This window comes from Petaurus breviceps, unplaced genomic scaffold (assembly GCF_028583685.1).
Source record: "Petaurus breviceps papuanus isolate PSGF00001 unplaced genomic scaffold, PetGlider_PUasm1.0 90977, whole genome shotgun sequence".
In the NCBI taxonomy this organism is placed as follows: domain Eukaryota; kingdom Metazoa; phylum Chordata; class Mammalia; order Diprotodontia; family Petauridae; genus Petaurus; species Petaurus breviceps.
The window spans coordinates 56,205,924-56,224,735 of record NW_027187391.1 but is presented as its reverse complement, the minus strand read 5'-3'; the positions used below and the strand labels follow the sequence as shown (position 1 = coordinate 56,224,735).

The 18,812-nt window shown below is 38.5% G+C and overlaps 1 protein-coding gene across 3 annotated transcripts in view; it reads right to left on the bottom strand.

Moving 5' to 3' along the window:
* FAXC (failed axon connections homolog, metaxin like GST domain containing) overlaps nucleotides 1-18,812 on the bottom strand; it is a 69,508-nt gene that overhangs the window by 35,335 nt on the left and 15,361 nt on the right. For all 3 annotated transcript variants that reach the window (XM_069077182.1, XM_069077183.1, XM_069077181.1), the window contains 2 exons: nucleotides 12,614-12,810; nucleotides 1,758-1,975 (listed from right to left, as the gene is read on the bottom strand). In XM_069077182.1, the coding sequence (XP_068933283.1) occupies nucleotides 1,758-1,975; nucleotides 12,614-12,810 (415 nt within the window). The remainder of the gene's footprint in view (nucleotides 1-1,757; nucleotides 1,976-12,613; nucleotides 12,811-18,812) is intronic.

The following is an 18,812-nucleotide window of genomic DNA, read 5'->3' as shown; positions in this document are numbered from 1 at the left end:
ATGATGCTTCCAAAACACTTAGAAACAGAATGGTAGACTAAGAGTTGGAAGAGCCCTCAGAGGCCATCTAGTACAGTTCCATTTTGTGGATGAGTAAACAGGCCCAGAGAAGTTCGAAACTTGCTCAAGATGACTACGGTATTAAATAGCACAGCTGGGACCTGACCTCAGGACTCTGGCTCCAATTCCAAAACCCATTCAACTCTATTATGTTCAAGTGATTAAGTCATCATTGCAAGTATGCTATAGTCACTTATATAAAACAGTCATTTCTCCATTGCCCTTTGTTGTCACTTAACTCAAAGTCTTAGACAAGTAGTCTATTCCTTTCTTCAATGGAAGTAGGAATCCTCAAAGATGTCCCTTAGTTTCCCTTGAAAAAAGAAAAGAAACCACTAATTATCACTTTTCTGGAGAATCCGAGTCAACTATGAAAATTCGTACATTGGAAAGGGTGCTGGCTCTGAAGTTAGAAAACATGGGTTCAAATCCCACATCTGGTGCTTCTTACCTCCATAACCTTTGGCAAATCACTTAACCTTCTGAGGCCTCAATTTCCTCAACTGTAAAATAAGGGAGTTGGACTAGGTGGTCTTTTTAAGGTCCCTTCTGTACTAAATCTATGATCCTAAGTTTATTTTTCACTTTTTGCTCCTTTTCTATCTCAGAAGGTCAGAAATATGTGAGTTCAAATCAAGTCTCAGACCCTTACTAGCTGCGCGACCCTAGGTAAGTCACTTAACCTCTGTCTCATTTTCTTCAACTGTAAAATAGGAGTGATTATTATTACATAGAGCATTGTCTCCCAGGATTATTGTGAGTCTAAAATCAGATAATATTAGTAAAGCACTTTACAAACCTTAAAACACTATTCAAATGCTATTATTATTAGAAGACTAAGAGCAAAGATGAAGTAACTAAGTTGTGACCAATATCGAGATTATACTACTTCTCCACAAGGCTTCACTCTGGCCTATTAAAACTGATCCTATAAAAAAGCGTCCATTGAAGAACATCACTGCTCATTACCTACATATTCATCTATTCATTAACATCCCAGTAGTTCTTTATCATTAGGAAAATGTTGGCTTCTAACTACCTCTAAAGGATTCATAAGGTTCTAGACCACCTGATATTATATACAAGGCCCCTTTAAGGAGATTATGTTTATCTAAGGCCTACCCAATTAACTTGCTGTTCTCTATCCTTGTGTCTTACCTAAATAAAGTAGAATAACATTTTCTAATCCAAATATTGGCCTTTGGCTACTTGCCAAAACTGTTATTAAGTGTTCTCCTATGGTGTGCACAAGACAAAAGAAAAGAAAAGCCAGCCAAGGAAAAACTAATAAATTATGGAAGGCAGGGGAATTTATGCATAAAATTTCTTTATTAAGAGCTGAAATAACACTCTGGGAGCTATGCCCTAGCTCAAGAGAAGTTTCTATATCATGGACCCCTTTGGAAATCTGGCAAAGTCTGTGGAGCTATTCTCAGAACATACAATCTTCTTATTTTAACTAATTATTCTGGCTAACTAGGTGCTAAGTTCAGTTATTTCTATTTGCTGAAAAAGTACAAATGCTGTAACATCTCTCTAAATTTCAGCACCTGGGGAAAAGCCCCAGCATCCCATCCTAGTTAAGATTCTGGTTAAATAGTGATACCACAATGTGACTCATAAAGGAAAGAAATACCCCCAAAGAAAACTGACACCAAATAAAAAATACTGCATAAAATAAAAGACATGTACATTACCTAAAAGCCCTGCTAAAGATCGCATGTCTTTCTCCATCAGCATGTAGATTTCTTCCTCAGAGAAGCGACCAATGCCATGGCCATACATTTCTCGCTTCACAATACCTTTTGTCAGGTGGCAGAGAATCCACTTGAGCAGGTCACTAAAGGGACCACTAAGAGAAAGCATCTTCTGTGTCTCATGGAGATTGTCCACCCACTGGCAATAAGCTAATGTCCTAGAAGAATGCAGAAACAAGTTAATGAGACTGTCAGATATAAAATGCTTCTCCAGAGATACTTGCCAATGATTCTTTAAGAATTCATCGAATTCTAGAAAAAACAACTTTTTCTGGCCTCAAAAAAAAAAATACACACATACATACACACACACATATCTTATTGCAATGGGATCGGTCTGATTGTTGTCCTTCATTCTCGAAGAAGACCAAAATGCCATCACTGTGCTAGAGTCAAGTTTCAGTATGTCTGACTGTGGTTGATCAGACTAATACAAGCTTGGAATGTTCTACCACAGGTCAGGCACAAATAGTTCATGTGAATAGTTCTGGTGGATCCTTTAAGTTTGCACATCTTGCATTTTATTTTATTCTACAAGAGCTTTATCTAATGACAGGCAAAAGAATTATAAATGAGATTAAATTATAATGAAATTAATTAGCTAGATTCATGTGAGGTAAATTGATTCTTTCCAAGTAGAAGGACTACCACCTATGGCATTAACAACAGCTGATGGGAGTTGGTGTCTTAGAAAAGGTAATTTAACTAATGGAAGTCTGATGTCCTACAACAAAGTAATTTACATTCATAAGATCTGAGAGAGGCAGCCTTGGAAGCAATCTAGCTCCACTCTCTCATTTTATAGATGAGGAACTAAGGCCCCTAGAACAGTTTAGTGACTTGCCCAAGGTCACACATATACTAAGTCACAGAACCAAGTAAATATCTGAGACCTTTAACTCCAAAACAGTCTTCCTTTGTACAATATGGCTTCCCTAGCCTATAATTACTCTCTACGAATATCATACACAAAGAGGATTCCGCTGAATAAATCCCCAAACATTCCTATTTTGGGCCAAAATATTTTTAAGAGATAAGACATGAAGAGAAATAACGAGGGGGTTAGGGGTAGGGAGAGTTTACTTCTTCCATGTCTCTTCTGGAAACCAATGTTCATGATGCTTCTTGCTAGGCAAATAGCCCATAGTACTCTTGAATTGACTGGGGATGATAGTGAGGGCCAATTTGTAAACTAATGTTGGCTAAGCCATTAACATCATGTATCATCTTGTGAGCCTATTTCAGGAAGCTGAGACACTCGTTTTCCTGAACTTTACTGATGTTTCTGATTAGTCCAGAGAAAAGGGGTCAGAGATAATGGAATTAATTGGCTCCAAGACTCATAAGAGAAAGGTAAGAGACCACCACAGAATTAAGCAAGTTGCTTAAATTTCTTAAAGGAAATAAACATCAAACCTGATGATTTTTTATTGACTCTCAACAAAACTGGTGTGGTTTTAGTGGTTTGGTGTTTTCTTTTTTTGTCTGGTCCTGTGATTTCAGCAATGTAGGAAACTGACAGAACAGAAGCTGCTACGTCAGCAATTGCCCAGGACATGGAGAGGTTACCTGACTCACCATGGATCACAAAGCTATTCCTTATCAGAAGTAGGGCTTGAATCCACATCTTCTGGACTCTAAGGACAATCTTCTACCTACTTACTATACCACACTACTTCTCACAAAATAGAATAAAAATCAAACAAAGGGATGCTTTTGTTTAGTGAGTTCATTTGAAAACTGTCATTTCTTAGAGAGTTAGATCTTACTTTGGGGCAGTTAGGTGATGCAATAGAGTGCCAGGCCTGGAGTCAGGAGGACCTGAGTTCACATCTGACCTCAGACACTTACTAGCTATGTGACCCTGGGCAAGTCACTTAACCCTGTTTGCCTCAGTTTCCTCATCTGTAAAATGAGCTGAACAAGGAAATGGCAAACCACTCCAGTATCTCTGCCAAGAAAACCCCAAATGGGATCATGAAAAGTTGGACATGACTCAAAACAACCAAAGAACAACGATCTCAAGAGTTAGGGAGTGACTCTTTTGTCATTTCACATAGCTTATGGCATAGTAAACCCTAAATATGTCAAATGCTGAGAAATGGGAAAAACTTAGAAAGAAAAAGAGATGTAATCAATAGAGATATAATCAGGGCCTGTCCATTTGGTTTATAAAAAGGGCCTTTTCCCACATTTGAAGTCCCTGAGGAATTTATTTCATTAATTTAATTTCATTAATGCCACCTTCATCACCAGTACATAATCTACACAATAGGATAACAGTTCAAAAGTTTTCTTTAAGAGATGAGAAATAGTGTGAATATAGTCTGATAGTAGTATATTCACACCTGATCAAGTATTTAATACTCTTAGAGTTCTCAATGATTTCTTGAAGAAGTCAGTATATTTATATAGAGCGTGTCACACTAAAAAATCTGTCACTTTGTAGTCTGAGGCAGCGAGGTGGCAGAGTAGATAAATAACTGGAGACAGAGTCAGAAAGACATAAGTTCAAATCCCCTCTCAGACCCTGGACAAGTCACTTCACCCCTCCTTGTCTCAATTTCCTCATCTGTAAAATGGGGATTATAATAGTATCAACTTTCCACGGTTGTTGTAAGGATAAAAATGGATAATTTTGTAAAGCACTTTGCAAACCATAAAATGCTATATAATTGCTAGTTATTATTATCAATTTGATTCAAATAAATTGACCCTGAATTCTTCTAATTTCCCTTTACTCAAACTTATCTACATTTAGTCTAACAGGCATCAAGTAAGGAACCAAATAAATTATGCCTTCCTACACTTCAATAATAGCTTTTATAATGTGAGCAGGATATAACTGCATAGATTTCAAATGCAAGAAAATTCACATTGCAACTCAGTGTGCATATCTGAAGAAAGAGTTTCAGAACCAAAAAACATTAGGGTCACAAAGAGTCCAACATGACTGAAATGATCAAACAACAATGAACAACAACAAAAAACAATTAAGTAACAACAAATGTGGAAGAAATACTGTGTTTAGAATCAAATGAACTATGTTTAAATCCAGACTCTGGGAATTATTAACTGTGTAAACTTATGCATATCATTTAGCCTCTCTAGAGCTGCTTCCTCCTCTGTGAAATGAAAGGGTTGGATTAGATCAAGCATTCTTAACCCCTTTTGTGCCAGGGACGCCCACAGTAGTCTCACAAACCCACCCATAGACCCCTTTTCAGAATAATGTTTTTAAATAATTGAAGAAAATGCTATGTTTAAGTCAGAGGTTAGCAAAAATTAAGATGTAATTTGTCCCATCCAAATTTATGGACCCCCCTGAAATCTATCTACAGACTCTAGGATAAGACTCCATATACTAAACATCCCCTGAAGTAATTTTCCACTCTAAATCTGTGCTCCTAATCCTAAACTGGAACCGCTTGCTGGTGAAGCAGATAGAGTGCCAGGCTTGGAATCAGGAAGACTCAGGTTCAAACCTGGCCTTAGAAATTTACTAGTTGTGTGACACTGGGCAAGTCATTTAACTCTGTTTGCTTCAGTTTCCTCATCTGTAAAACTACTCCAGTAACTTTGCCAAGAAAACCTTAAAACGGGTCATGAAGAGTAAAACACAACCGATAACCAAACAACAAAGTCCTAAATTATACTGTAAGTGTAACAGAGATTGGCCAGTCTTTCTGAGCACACACAATAGACTATCATGCCCAAGTGTTCTGTTTCCAGTACACTAATCACAAGGTGAAGGGATGGTCTTCTCACTGGATACTGAACTGTAACTGGGAGTGCATACAAAAGATGTCCAAAGGGCAGAGATTAGGCCCTTTTCCTTCCCTGGTGGTGAGCAAAAAGAATGAGTTGTTGTGGGTTTCCAGGTGGGAAATCTCTCCTATCACAAAGCCAGCTCTTTCTGAGAGAGGAAAGAACAATAACTTCCAGCCCTCACTTGTCTATCTCCCCACCTGTGGTCCATGAATGTGGACCTCTATCTTTTGTGTGTTTGCCTATTTTACTTGGTGTTTTTGCCTCTTTGCCTTCTTTCTTTCCCATAGCTACAATGTTACATGCTTCAAAAGGTAGAAATGGCTAGCCACCAGGGGCCTAGGATCCAAAGGACATTCTGGATTTTGCTAGAAACTGAGAAGGGAGATGTGCCAGCACTGCCCTGAGGGAGTGACCTAAAGGACCCCTGAGACTTCAGGTTGCTGAGAACAGTACTTTACCAGCAGCTATGCCATATTTAGAAGTGAACTCAACAGGGCAAAAGTGTTTTTTTCAACTAATTTAATCTTAAGGCTAATCTTCCTAGGAACCAGTGTGACAAAAGGGAAGAGTTCAGAGAATGACTTATACTTCTGTTCATGCTATGTTGTTTGTCCTTTGTTCTTGAAGAGGGCCATGATATCAGGAAGATGATGCCGTGACTTGCAAGTGAATTGGATTTAAGTGAGGGAGTGCTATGCAGTCACCAGCCTCATTCTCTCCTCTGCAGCCATCTGGGTCTAGTGGCAAGATATAGATCAGATTAGAGATGGCCCCTCTATTCATGCTATATATTCTCAGTGAATATTTCTTTGTAAAAACTACTTGATGTTAATTGGCTAAATGACATAGGAAGACCAATCCCTGGCAGTTAACATTAGGGAGAACAGAAATGAGGGCTCAAGTCAACATCAGAAAGGCATCCTAAGCCCTTAGAATCCTGAGGGGAAATATGTAGCTAGCCTTACTGGGTTCCCAATTTATTTGCGGGACTTGGGATAAGGATATATACACATATATACTATATAGAGTATATAAGCAACATGTTCTTCAGAAACTCAAGACCAGAATATATAGATACTAGGCCTGTGATTTCACTGATATAAGGAACTCCCAGATGAGGGAGCTTCTTCATCAATGCAAGTCAGCACCTTCCCTGCAACTTTTAGTCTTAGAGAACTGCCTAGAGCCTTGAGAGGTTAAGTAACTCTTCCAGAGTCATGGAACCACTATGTGATAGATGGACTTAAACCCAGCTCTTTCTGGCTTTAAGACTAGTTTGACATCCAATATACCACATTGACTTCCTCTACTCTATGACTTTAGGTGCCCAAAAAAGTACACTTTAACTGGAAACAGGCAAATAATTAAGGCAAAACTAGGAGAAGGGTTTATATCATTTTCTGGATAGCTTCTTCAATTTTCTCTTTCATTTTGTGTGTGAGAATACACAGTCTCATATTTTAGCTTTACAGAATTCAGCAATATTTTATTATAAGGTTAATTTCATAGACTCCAACACATTCTGGTATGTCCTTAGAATCGCTGAGCTGGATTTTTACCCCCCTGAAGAGAGTATATATAGTTATCATTCACTAATGGAGGAGAAATGCCCACTGTGAGATTACAGGAAGGAAGAATGACTATTATAGCTCCACAGGAAGAGAATGGCCCTAAACTCAGCTCCTGTTTTTTTTTTTTTTTATGATTCTGTCACTAAGTCTATTTGGGCATGTATCCAATAACAGAAAAAGAATAGGAGAGGGTGAAGCCCTCATCCCAGCTCAAATGATCCTGCCAGGTTACCTAGCTCCTGAGACCAGCTGTGTCCATGATTTTTAATAAACAAAAAGATTTTTGCTCAGTGTCCCTGGAGCATGTTGGCAAGAGCGAGTCTTCAGAATACTCTGAAAAGGATGTTCTCCCTCAAAATAATTATTTCATGAAAAACAAATACACAAAAAGTTGAGTTGCATTATTTAAAGGAAAACATCCAATTAAACTTTTTGAATTATTTTTAAAGTAAAAAAAAATGAAACTACTGCCATGCAAGCAAAAGAGAAAATTTTGGGGTGCCCTGAAAGGAAGAGTTTATTTTATTCCTATCCCACTGCAAAATGCTTCATGAGGGTACCTGTGTACATTTCTTCCACGGGGGCTCAGAAGCTAAACTTAAAACCAATCAAATAATATGGATGCTAAAATCAGTTGTGACTTTCGTCTGGAGTGCAACAACTTTCCACTATCTCTAAGGAAGAGGTGATCTGTACTCCAGTGTCGCTCTCTGGTCAAGCACAGATCAAAGAAAACTCTTACTTCCGTTGTAAAATGTTCCGAGTTGTCACTGAGATATATCAAAGTCAGAAAAAGATAAACTGGGACTTAGTGGGAAGAACTGACCTGCAGCTCAGAGTCAAGATCTGGGTTCAAGTTCTTCTTCTGATACATATAGGCTGTAACTTTTCTTTGTCCCAGGCAACTTCTCAAAGACTACAAGTTGAAGAACAGGTATCAATCTGCCTTCATAGCAAGAGTTTCCTTACTAGGAGTTTCCTATGTCAATTAAATCACAAGTCACCTCCAAAAATATATGTATATTTAACCAGTGGTTGCTCAATGATTATCTGCTTGAACCTTGGAGAGTGATGAACCTGTAGCTGAATGCTCAGCTTCTCCTGAAGGGAGAAGGGAAGGGCAAAAGTATCTTCTCTGAGATACCTCAGGGAAAACATAAGCCTGCTAAGAGGTAGTAGTGAAAAGCCCCAGGAACCAAAGGAAGAAGAATGATAACTTCAATGACATGTGGAGTCAGGAAAGAATGCCTGCCAGGCCTCTCCATAGCCTGCCAGTGGCTTAAACCATAAAATGACCATTGGCTAAAAATATAAGAAAAGATAGGAGAATGGCCTGCTGGCCATATGAACTCAGCACTGCTGCTGCTGCGCTAAGCAGGGATGAAACCAAAAGAGAAAAGACTAAGGCTAAATAATAAGGGACTACCAGGAGCCAAAAGAATGGTGTTGGAGCTGTCCCTATTTGCAGAGAATGGCAATGGTGAGACTCTTCTCTCTCCTTTTCAAAGCTTAGCTCTGTTTCTTTCAAGTATATTTTTAATATTTACTAGGTGGTACAGGGAATAGAGTACAAGGAATGGAATAAAAAAGACTCATCTCTCTCTGAGTTCAAATCTGGCCTCAGACACTTACTAGCTGTGTGGACCTGGGCAAGTCACTTAACTGAGACTGTCTCAGTTTCCTCATCAGTAAAATGAGCTAGAAAAGGAAAGGGCAAACCATTCTAGCATCTTTACCCCCCAAAACCCAAAATGAGGTCACAAAGAGTCAGATATGACTGAAAATGACTCAACAACAACAATCTCTAAAAGCCAGCAGGAAGATAAAACTCTGATTAACCCAATGCATTACTGTATGATTACGTCTTTATGTATTTTTTTTGCTCAAAAGCATTTCAGAGAGAAAGAGACTATGATTGACTATACACAGAGAGAAGATTCTCTTTCCAACTGCTAGGATTTCTCCTCAGTGAGGGAATTGCAATAAATCAAAGAGATTTGTATTGATAGCATATATTTAGAAATAGGAACCTAGCCTATGATTTCATGAGTATAGGGAACTTCCAGATTAGGAAACTCCCTCTACCAATATGCAAGTCAGTGTCTTCCCTAATAATTAAGTCTCAGAATTGCTTAGAGCACTAAAGGTGACTTACCCAGGGTCATACAGTCAGCATGTATCTAAGGTTTTCTTGGCGTTGCAATGAGCCCTCTATCCACTTACACCACACAATCTCTCCTAGAACATGTTATTAAACTGCTTTTAAACAGAGATCACAATGAATTCTAAACATCCAGGATGTTCCTGTGTATAGTATAAACTAGCCAATTATGTGATGTGAAAAAAGGCTTGGTAAAACAGGAAAAAGTCTCTTTCTGAGGCAATGGCCTTGGGCAGCTCACCTCTCCAAAATTCTATTTGCACATTAGGTTGAAAGGAATGCATCCCCCAAAGAGGGATCCTAAAACACTATGTTAGGAACGCAGTGGCCCCATCTCCACAAAGTTGGGTGACAGAGAGAGAGAGATGGAGTGGATACTTTTCCTCTTCAGACAAACACTATTATTGTTAGATACCTATCAAAAATCAGAATTATCTAGTATTCACTAAGGACAATTTTTCAGGTATCTGAGAAGAGAAAGTTCTCCTTCAATGGACTTGTCAGTCACTTTCCCAAGCTACACTTGGGGCTCCCCTTCCTTAAGGATAATTGGGAATGGGAAAAGAATGCTCTGAAAGAAGCCTAAACTTGTATCTGGGAGGTCAGTACGGCAGATGTGTTCCACAGAATTTTCTCAGAGGTCACATAAATGTTTATGAGGAAGCCCTCATTAAAGAAGTCACAAGGGAAACACTGCTTTTTTACTTTTACTCTGTCCCAGTTGTTTCCAAGCCCAGAACATTTGTTCAATGAAAAAACTCTTTGTTTATCTGTATCTCCTCCCCCAACTTGGTCTTGTCCTCCTCGCCTCTTCACCCTTTTCACTGGAAGAGTAACAACATTTTGGGCATTTAAATGACTCCTGAAAATCTCTCCTAATCTTCCCATGGCCAATTCAATCAGCCTTCCCCTTCCATTCTCTAAATAAGCAACTCAGAAACCAGCCCCATATCTGCGCCTCTCAGGGGAAATGACCTCAAGTCAACCCAAGAGAAAAGCGAGTCAAAAGTAAAGATAGAAAAATTTAAAAGAGTGGGTATTTTAAAAAGTAAAAAGCCAGTAATAGCAAGTTTTCAATCCCAAGAGGCAGATGAATAGATCACACCACAAAGACTACAGAAAAATAGAATGAAAAAGCAGTTTACCACCCAGAGCCTAAAATAACAAAAGAAGGAAGATTCCCAGCCTACATAATTCTTTGGGACTATCAAATAGGATCTACTTCATTGTGGCCCAGTGGATAAAGTGCTGGGCCTAGAGTCAAAAAGACCTGAGTTTCAATCCAGCCTCAGAAATTAGTGTGTGACTTTGTCTTAACCTTAACCTTTGTCTCAATCTCCTCATCTTTTTTTTTATTAATTCTTTAATTTATTAATTTGTTTGTTTCCTTTTAGTTTACAGGATTCAATTCCACAATTCCTTGAATTTCACATTTTGTCCCCCTCCCTCCCCTCCCCCCCCCATGGCATCTTATAATCAATTATAGGATCTGTAGATACTTTCACATTATACAATGGTCAGGTTATAAGGATGGATTGTACCCGCTGGGATGAAAAATGGTATAGAGGACATAAAATCAAATAAGAGAATGAAAAAGATCAGGTATTTTGCTTCCACCTGGATATAAATTTAGTTCTTTCTAGTTCTTTCTCTGGATGCATTTTTCTCTCCATCATGCATCTTTTGGGATTGACTTATAGCCCTGCATTGTTGAGAAGAGTCCAGTCTATCAAAGTTGGTCATCACACATACGTTGTGTCTGTAATTGTGTACAAATTCCTCCTGGTTCTACTCTTCTCACTCAGCATCAGTTCTTTTAAGCCTCTCCAGGTAAATATGAAGACTGCCTGCTCCCCGTTTCTTATAGCACAATAATATTCCATAACATGCATATACCACAACTTGTTCAGCCATTCCCCAATTGATGGACACCCCCTTAATTTCCAATTCTTTGCCTCAACAAAAAGAGCTGCTATAAACATTTTTGTACATATGGGTCTTTCTCCCATTTCTATGATCTCTTTGGGATATAACCCTAGGAGTGGTATTGCTGGATCAAAGGGTATGAAAGTATTTATAGCCCTTTGGGCATAGTTCCAGATTGCTCTCCAGAAAGGCTGGATCAGTTCACAGCTCCACCAACAATGCATTAGTGTTCCAGTTTGCCCACATCCTCTCCAGCATTTGTCATTTTCCTGTTTTGTCATCAGTCTCCTCATCTTTAAAATGGGGATAACAGCACCTACCTCCCAGACTTGTTGTAGCAAATGAAATAACAACTGTAAAGTGCTTATTAGCACAGTGACTGGAATATAGTAAGCACTATATAAATGTTAGTTATTATCATTAATATTATAAGAATTGCATTTAATGCCAAACAAGCCAAAGGACGTTTATAGTTATGTCCCTAGAAAAAGTGAAAGCTTGCTTTAAAAAAAAAAAAAAGCTTCCAATTCTATGTAGGGCATCAAAAAAGACCAACACATTCTCAAAAAAAAAAAATTATTTAAAGGAAAGGGGTAAAAAACAACACATAAATATATAAACCATATCAACTTAATTTAAACTGTAGACAATTTAGCACAACCCTCAGGGTAGCCCAAGGGTAACTGATAAGCATTATCTTTTGATGGAAAAACAAGAAGTGGGAGATTCTAAGGTACTCAAGAAAGAAATGTTAATTCTGCAACAAATAAAAGTAATTAAAATCATCCAAGCAAAAATCATTATTAAGATATAAAATGCTGTATGCCTTCAATTCATACAATCATAGAATTAAGAGGATAACAGATTTAGAACTAGAAGGAACCTCAGAGGCCATCCTGTCCAAAGTCCCCATTTCACCTGCAGAGAAACCAAGGCCAAGAGAGATTAAATGAGTATCCAAGGTTACACAGGTAGTAAGCATCAGAGGTATATTGACACATCATCTGATTCTAGGACCAGTGTTCTTTCATTTGGGACCTTCAGACTGCTTCATGAATCCTCTAATGGTCTAGTGTAGCATAATTCTTACTTCAGCCTGGCATATTGTATTCCTGAACTGTCGTTAGACCAACTTCATGAAGTCTTTCTATCATCTTAGCCCATTCCAGTTTTTTGAGTAAGAAGTTCAGGATCTGATCAAATCAGATTTCCCCTCCCAATTCATATGTAGGAAACTTTTGAAGGGGTGAGAGAATGTCTAGAAATGGAAACAGGCAAGCACTGAATATATTCCTTTGGAAGACACTAGGACTTGCCCTAAATCTGCTACTCACCAGGCATATCTGCTTTTCCTAAACCAAACTTACCAATAGAAGTGCTCCTCCACCATCTTGGTCACGGCTCGGGACACTGCTCTTTCATGGGGGCCAAGGTTTTTATTTAAGTTCACTCCAAGTTTCTCTTCCAAAAAGTCAATGATGAATTCTGTGCCAGATACTTTTTCCTGATTGTATTCAATCCAAGGCATTTTTCCTTGAGGGGAAAGCTTTCCATCAAAATAGTTCTAAGCAAGTGAATGGAAAAAGAAAATGAAAATATTAATAAAAACACCTTCAACTTCAGTCTGATTTAAAAAAAACAAGCATGGAAACTGTATGATACAAGGGAAAGAGTACTGCATTTGGAGCCAGTGGGCCTGGGTTCAAATCCTGATTTTACCATTTACTATCTGTGTGATCTTAGAAAATCACTTAACTTCTTTGGGACTCATCTCTAAAATGGTTGGGCTAGATAACCTCAAGGTCCCTTCCAGCTCTAAACCAATGCATCTCTGTGATCTTAGCTAAGAGAGCCATTGTGCTAATAATGAATTCAATGCTGAAGTCCTTCAGGAAAATGAAGGTATTACTCATATCTTAATAATGGGGCAGCTTATCTCAGGGATGGAAAGCAAGGACTTAACAACCTAATGTAAATAGCTCCTAAGCAAGCTTGGTTGTTCATAGTGATGTTTAAATTCTGTTTCTAATAAAAATGCTTAATTTAAAATAACAACAATGCAATAATAATGAATGGTAATTAGTGATATAAAGTTCACAAAGTACTTCAGATGTATTATCTCATTTGAGCCTCACAACAACCCTGTGCATTTGTGACAGCCTGTATGACTTGCTCTGGAAGATCAAACCCAAGGTGAACACTTTTCCCTAAAAGTCCCTAAAGTCTGATTTTTTTTTTGACAGAACAATTTTTCACTTGGGAAAAAGAAAAAAGAATGAATTTATTCCAATCTCCTCCAACTCAACAAACATTTAATAAGTACCTGCTGCGTGCAGAACACTGTGATAGGCACTGAAGAAGATAGGTTTCAATAAGAAACTGTCCTTCCCTCTTGGAGCTTATATCTTAAAGTGAAACATGCAAAAATAACCATAACACAAAGTAATATATTAACGCATGAGAGATACAGCCAAAAATAAAGAGGGATCTTTAAACAAAGACCTATAGTTAAGATATACAGGTTGAAGTAAAGGTCACTATTATGAACAACCTTTCAAAGAAATTGTAATACTGAGGTCCTTAGGAGAAAAAATAAAATCATAGATATACCAGGTATATTTTGTATTTGAGGAGCCCCCATACAACAAGTGGGCTCATTCTGATCATGATCAAAAAAAGGGATACTGGGGCAGCTTGGTGGAGCAGTGAATAGAGCACCAGCCCTGGAATCAGGAGGACCTGAGTTCAACTCTGGCCTCAGACACTTAAAACAAAACTAGCTGTATGACCTTGGGCAAGTCACTTAGTCCCAACTGCCCTACCTTCGCCCCTCCAAAAAGCAAAAAAAAAAAAATTTAAAAAGAGGAATACTAATACACTGATCCCAGCTTCATCACTTACTGGCTGTTTGACTTTGGGCAACTCATTTCACCTCCCTGTGCCTCAGTTTCCTTATCTATAAAGGTAATATCTGTAAAAGGAAGGACTAAATAATCTCAAAGGTCCTTTCCAGCTCTTATGATCCTTCAATGAACCTGATAGTATATAGTGACTTTTACCTTACTTTGGTGTCAAGTGACTTGCCCTGCATCACACAACTAGTAAGGATCTGAGGTCGAATTTGATCTTAGATCTTCCTGACTCCAGGCTTGGCACGCTATCCACTGTACCACCTAACTATATATATAACCTAAATTAAATCTTCACTTTGTATTTGGTCTATCCTTAGACTGAAGGAATTCAATAAATATCCAAAACCTCTAGCAATCTGTCTAAAATCATCCTATCCTTCCACTAAGTAAGCAAAAAAAATTGCTTATCTCACAACAGGGAAGCTCAGTGATAGTTTTTTTGTTCAGTGGGTGGATGAAGGGGTAAGGGATGGCATAGGAAAGAAGACAGAAAGTAATTTGGAAAAAATTATTCAGGACTTTAAAAAAAACTCGTAATACATTTTCATTGTCAGCTTATAATAGTGAATGGCTCTCTTCAAATTGAAGTTTGAGGTACCATATTCATCTATCAAACAGAGCTCTCAGATCTGTTTCAGATTTCTTTTGAAAACAAGTGGCTATGCCCAAAGAGCTATTACATTGTGCATATCCTCTGACCATCAATACAGATACTAGTCTATACCCCAAAGAGATTAAAAAAAAAAAAAAAGAAAAAGGACCCCTAGGTACAAAAATATTTATAGCAGCTCTTTTTGTGGTAGCAAAGAATTGGAAGCCAAAACCTATCAATTGGGGAATGACTGGACATGCATAAGAATGTAATAGAATACTATTGTGTTGCAAGAAATGATGAAAAGAATGATTCCAAAGAAATCTAGGGAGATTTGTATGAACTGATGACAAGTGAACAGAACCAGGAGAACAAGTTATACGATGACAAAAATATTGTAAAGGACAAATAATTTGGAATGACTTAGGAACTCAGATCAACACAATGATCAATGACAATTCCATGGAACACCCTAAGAGAATATGTGGACTATTACTATGAAAGTTTGCAGCTGTTGCTGTCGTTGCTGTTTGTCCTTCATTCTCAAAGAGGACCATGACATCAGGAAGGTGACACCATGACTTGCAAGTAAATTTTATTTAAGTGAGGCAGGCTGTGCAAAATCACCAGCCTCACTCTCTCCTCCAAAGTCATCTGGGTCCAGGGACAAAATATAGATCAGGATGACTGGAGATGGCCCCAGATACAGTGGGAGACCTTGGTCTTTTTAAGTTAAGGTCTTTCCTAGGTCTCAGTTTGACTGAGGCAACACCCATTCAGTGATTAAGGCCAGGTAAGAAATGAGGCAAAGAATGTCCAAAAAAATATATATATATGTATATATATATATATATATATATATATATATATATATATATATATATCAGTCTGGGAGAAGACCCTCAGGGTTTCTGACCAAAACAGAACTAAAAACTATTTACATTCACTCTGGGCCATCAGAATTCAAACAATGACCAAGTGGAGCTTGGGCTGGGAACTATTGTTTTCCAATCAATGAGAGTCAATGATTTAGGTTTAAAGCATGCTCCTTAAGAACCCCAAGATATCTCAAGGTTTCAGCTATCATAACTTATATTCCTTTGGGCAGAATACCAGCAGGTAAAGAGGGGAAGGAAGGACACGAGAAGAGAGAAGGAAGGAAGGAAGGAAGGGGGAGGAAGGGAGGGAGGGAGGGAGGAAGGCACCATATTGCCCAACTGGAATTCACCAGTTGGGTCCCCAGTGAGGTAGCTCCGACTGCTCACAGGTAGTTGCTTGTCCTTTTTCCTTGGAAAGGACCATGACATCAGGAAGATGATGCTGTGGCTTGAAAGTGAATTGGATTTAAGTGAGGCAAGGATGTGCAGTCACCAGCCTCACATTGTCTTCCAGAGCCAGTTTGACTATGCTGTCAGATGGGGTGCCTATATCAGCTTATTTTAACTGTTTTATTTGTTACAAGGAAGCCTACTGGGAGTGGATGATATTTTAAACATCTTTTTAAGTCAAAGACTATAACACTTTGCCAAGAAAGTGACAGTGGCAGCAGCCATGGAAAACAGATGGCCAATCTAGAGGCAGTGATGAAGTACAAGAGTAACAGACCAACAAAGCCCCCATGCCTTAATGAAAGACTGGGCAACCCTGGGCTACATACTTCCCAAAGACAGCAATTAATACAGCACAGACCTGAAAGACCTGTAGACGGTGGAACGATGAAACAATAAAAGAAATGGAGCAATGGAACATGAAAAGAAGGGAACTGGTGGAATATGGAAGTAGAGTCACAAAAATCAAAGGGGGGCCTAGAACTAGAGGGTTACAAGGCCCAGATCCATAAAGAAAAGCAAATTTGAACCTTCTTCTCCCCTGATTCAGCGAGTCACATCAACTGTGCAGGTCCAAAGGAGGGAATCAATTCTCTAGTAACTCCAAGTTATTTATATACTTGGGAACCTCAACCCTAGGGTTATGCTGTAAGCCTGGAACAAGTATATAGTCTACTAAAGTAAGCAGAGCCTATCAAGGGGTGAATTACCTAACTATCCAGCAACCCCAAGTTGGGTTCCCTGCTTAGAAGGGGGCTACAACCTCAGCATGGTACTCTAAATTTAAAATAAATGTGTAAGGCCTTGGCAAGGTAAAATTCACCAAGGGGAAAGTGTTTCTCAACTGTCGGTATCTTTGTTATGTATAATGAACTTTTTTCTACGTTTTATGTTTTGTCAGTTTGGTCCTCAGAAGGGAACTGAGAACATTTACATAAGAGCCAGAAACAAATTCAATTCAAATGTTGAGAAAGCATGGGGAGAAGGCCACACCCCCAAGAGGACTTTACTAGAACACTGTTTAGATTGAGGGAGGAAGAGCTCACTCCCCAAAGATTTTGACCCCCCCCACCAAAGAATGTATAGGGTGGGGGGGGGGGTATGCTATGTTATATACTTTTGGGTCTAAGGTCATGTGGCCACTCTGGTAATAAGTCATTATGTTGTTATGAATTTTAAATGCTTTAGTTTTTTGGCTCAAGGTTTAGTTTCAAATAAATAGAGTGCTTATACTGTGTGATCTGACTCCTAAAATATATTGCAGCAGCAGCCCTCAAGTGCAGTGCCTTGACTGGCATTACACTGTCCTACATTCGCATTACACACCCTTACTAGGTCACAAGCAGGGGCTGGGTTCTTTTTAATATTGATATCCCTAGTGTCTAGCACAGTGCCTCACACATAGTAGATGTTTAATAAATATTTGTTGAGTTACATGATAGCTTTCAAAAAGAGACTATTTCTCAGAATTTCAAGAGTTGGAAGGGAATTAAAATATCATCTAATTCAACCCAAACAGGCATATAAGCCTTCTATACCATCCCTGCCAAATGAGCTTCCAGGCTTAGTCTGAAGACTTTCACTTATGGGGGACTCACTACTTTCTGATATATAGCTGATAACATTCCACTTTCAGAAAGTGCTAAGTATAAGGAAGTTTTTACTGCATTAAGCCAAAATTTATCTCTCTATCCACTTGTATCTTCTATCCTCTGATCCTAATTCTAACCTCTGAGGCCACACAAATCAAGTCTAATACTATCCTCATCCATATGACAGTACTTTAAATACTTGAAGAGAACCATCATGTACCCCCAAATCCTCTTATCCAGTCTAATGAGTATTCCTACCAATTCCTTCAGTTAATCCTCATGTGGCATAGTCTTCAATCTATCACCTTGGTCATCTTCCTCTGAAAATTTTTCAGTTTATCAATGTCTATCCTAAAACATGAACTAACTGTAGTTGTAATATAATCTGACCATAGAAGAGCATATCACATACACTACCCCACTCTCATTCTGGACACTCTGCTTCTGTTAGTGCTATTAAAACTTCTATTATTGCAGCCTAATGTCACTTCAGCTTTTTGGTGGCCATATCACCCTACTGACTTACAGTATACTTGTAAACCACTAAGACCTACAGATCTTCATGCAAACTATGGTTGACTATATCTCCTCAACCTTGTATTTTTGCAGTTGATTTTTTGAACCAAAGTATCCTGAGCAACTTCACCATTAAATATTTATAGTGTAGCTATATAAATTGTACACTTTTTTCTTTTAACTCTCTGTAAAAGCTATGTACAGGAAGAGGTTTCCATTATAATTTCACCTAAGTCAAAATACTACTGGGTGTTTTAAAGGATTAATCAGAAATGGTTCTTTTCTGGGGAGGGGAGGAAGGAACCCTTCTACTTTGCCAACAATCTCTATGAAAATAAATCAGTGCCAAAACCATATACCCAAGTACTGGGGCCTGATGTCAGCTTTCACAGTAGGCCTGGTGTTATCCCACCGGACAGTGGCAAAGCAGCAGTCAGAGCACATTTGTTCAAAGTAGTTGCTGTGAAGATGGAAACTAAGTAGTCAGCCCACATGAAGACTCAGTCTTCTCTGCTCGCTCCTCCAATATGGTTAGGAAGAAAGAATAGTCAGGCTGAATGACAGCTATGGCCACGAAAGGCTCCCTTTTTACAGAGAGGTAAATAGGAGAATCACCTAAGTGCAGA